The 1312-nt window shown below is 41.9% G+C and overlaps 1 protein-coding gene across 1 annotated transcript in view; it reads left to right on the forward strand.

Moving 5' to 3' along the window:
• CFAP57 (cilia and flagella associated protein 57) overlaps window positions 1-1312 on the forward strand; it is a 53845-nt gene that overhangs the window by 7729 nt on the left and 44804 nt on the right. The window contains exon 5 of the mRNA XM_025046451.1: window positions 132-339. Coding sequence (XP_024902219.1) covers window positions 132-339 — 208 coding nt within the window. The remainder of the gene's footprint in view (window positions 1-131; window positions 340-1312) is intronic.

The following is a 1312-nucleotide window of genomic DNA, read 5'->3' on the forward strand; positions in this document are numbered from 1 at the left end:
TTGGTTATGGGAAAGGGGCTCACATCGGGTGATTTCTCCCACCTTAAAACAGCTCTTCTTTCTCATCCCTAGCATAATTCATCTCCTTGGGATTGTCTCTCTAAACTTTATATGCTCTTTTCTTTTTCTAGTTTGATCGAATTTCCAACCATCAGTTCCCCACTCCCTTCCTATGAACAGATCATGACGGCCAGTAGCCACAGCCAGCTGACCATGCCCCAGGTGTTTGCCGTTGCAGCCTATTCAAAGGGATTTGCCTGTTCAGCTGGGCCAGGCAGAGTTCTACTGTTTGAAAAGACGGAGGAGAAGGATTTTTACCACGAGAGCAGGGAAATCCGGGTAAGGAGGGGAGGAAGAAGCAAAACTGGGGTCCTACTGGCATTTGTTCTCCAGCAGCAGAGCGCTGACAAGTTTGATGGGGAGGAGAGGGACTGAGAAGGAATGGGGACTTGAGCCATTTGTCCTGAGGGAAGTTTTAGGATGGGTTGTACAGAACTGGAGTTTAGAATTAGAAAGATGTGAATTTGAATCCTAGGAGAGAACTTTGGCAAATTCTGTTTTCTCTTTGAAGCTTAGTGTTCCCATAAAAACTGTATTATTATGATACATATCGATATTTAATGTCCAGCATACTACCCAGCGCATAGTAAGCATTTAGTAAATGTTTGTGGAAAAAACAATGCACACTGTTATAGAGAGAGATCATATCTGGTTGGGGAAGAACCTAGAAGACTCTGGATGTTTGATGGTAATCTTTGAGGAAAGGTCTTAGAGGATGGATAATATTTGACAGGAAGAAACAGATTAAGAATTACAGATGGAAGGAACAAATTAAACAACGTACCACTGACAGAGTGTATTTGGGAGGCACTGAAGTCACCTGAAGGAAAAAGATAGGAGCTAAAGTCGGTAAAAGATCTCAAATGCCAACTTGAGGAGTATGTGTGTAATTCTGCAGGCAACCTGTTTCTGAGTGGGGAAGCATATGCTTAAGAACAGTACTCTGCCTATGATACCAGGGGCGATTCAATGGACGTGTCCTGGTTAAAAACACATTGAATGAGTTAGACATGACTCTTGCTTTTTGGCTAAGTGATTTCAGGTGAGTAGCTGCATCTAGCAAAACCTGTGTGTCTTCATTGAGAAAATAACCTATCCCTTGTGGTTATCAAAAGGATGAAACAACACAGGGCTTGGTGCTAGTAAATGATAGTATTTATATTGCCATGGTTAGGAATCAGTTAAAAGATTTTTTTTTTTTTTTTAACTGAAGCCATGTAGTGAGGTCTAGGATCTCAGCAGTGAGTAGCAG

This window comes from Pteropus alecto, unplaced genomic scaffold (assembly GCF_000325575.1).
Source record: "Pteropus alecto unplaced genomic scaffold, ASM32557v1 scaffold484, whole genome shotgun sequence".
In the NCBI taxonomy this organism is placed as follows: domain Eukaryota; kingdom Metazoa; phylum Chordata; class Mammalia; order Chiroptera; family Pteropodidae; genus Pteropus; species Pteropus alecto.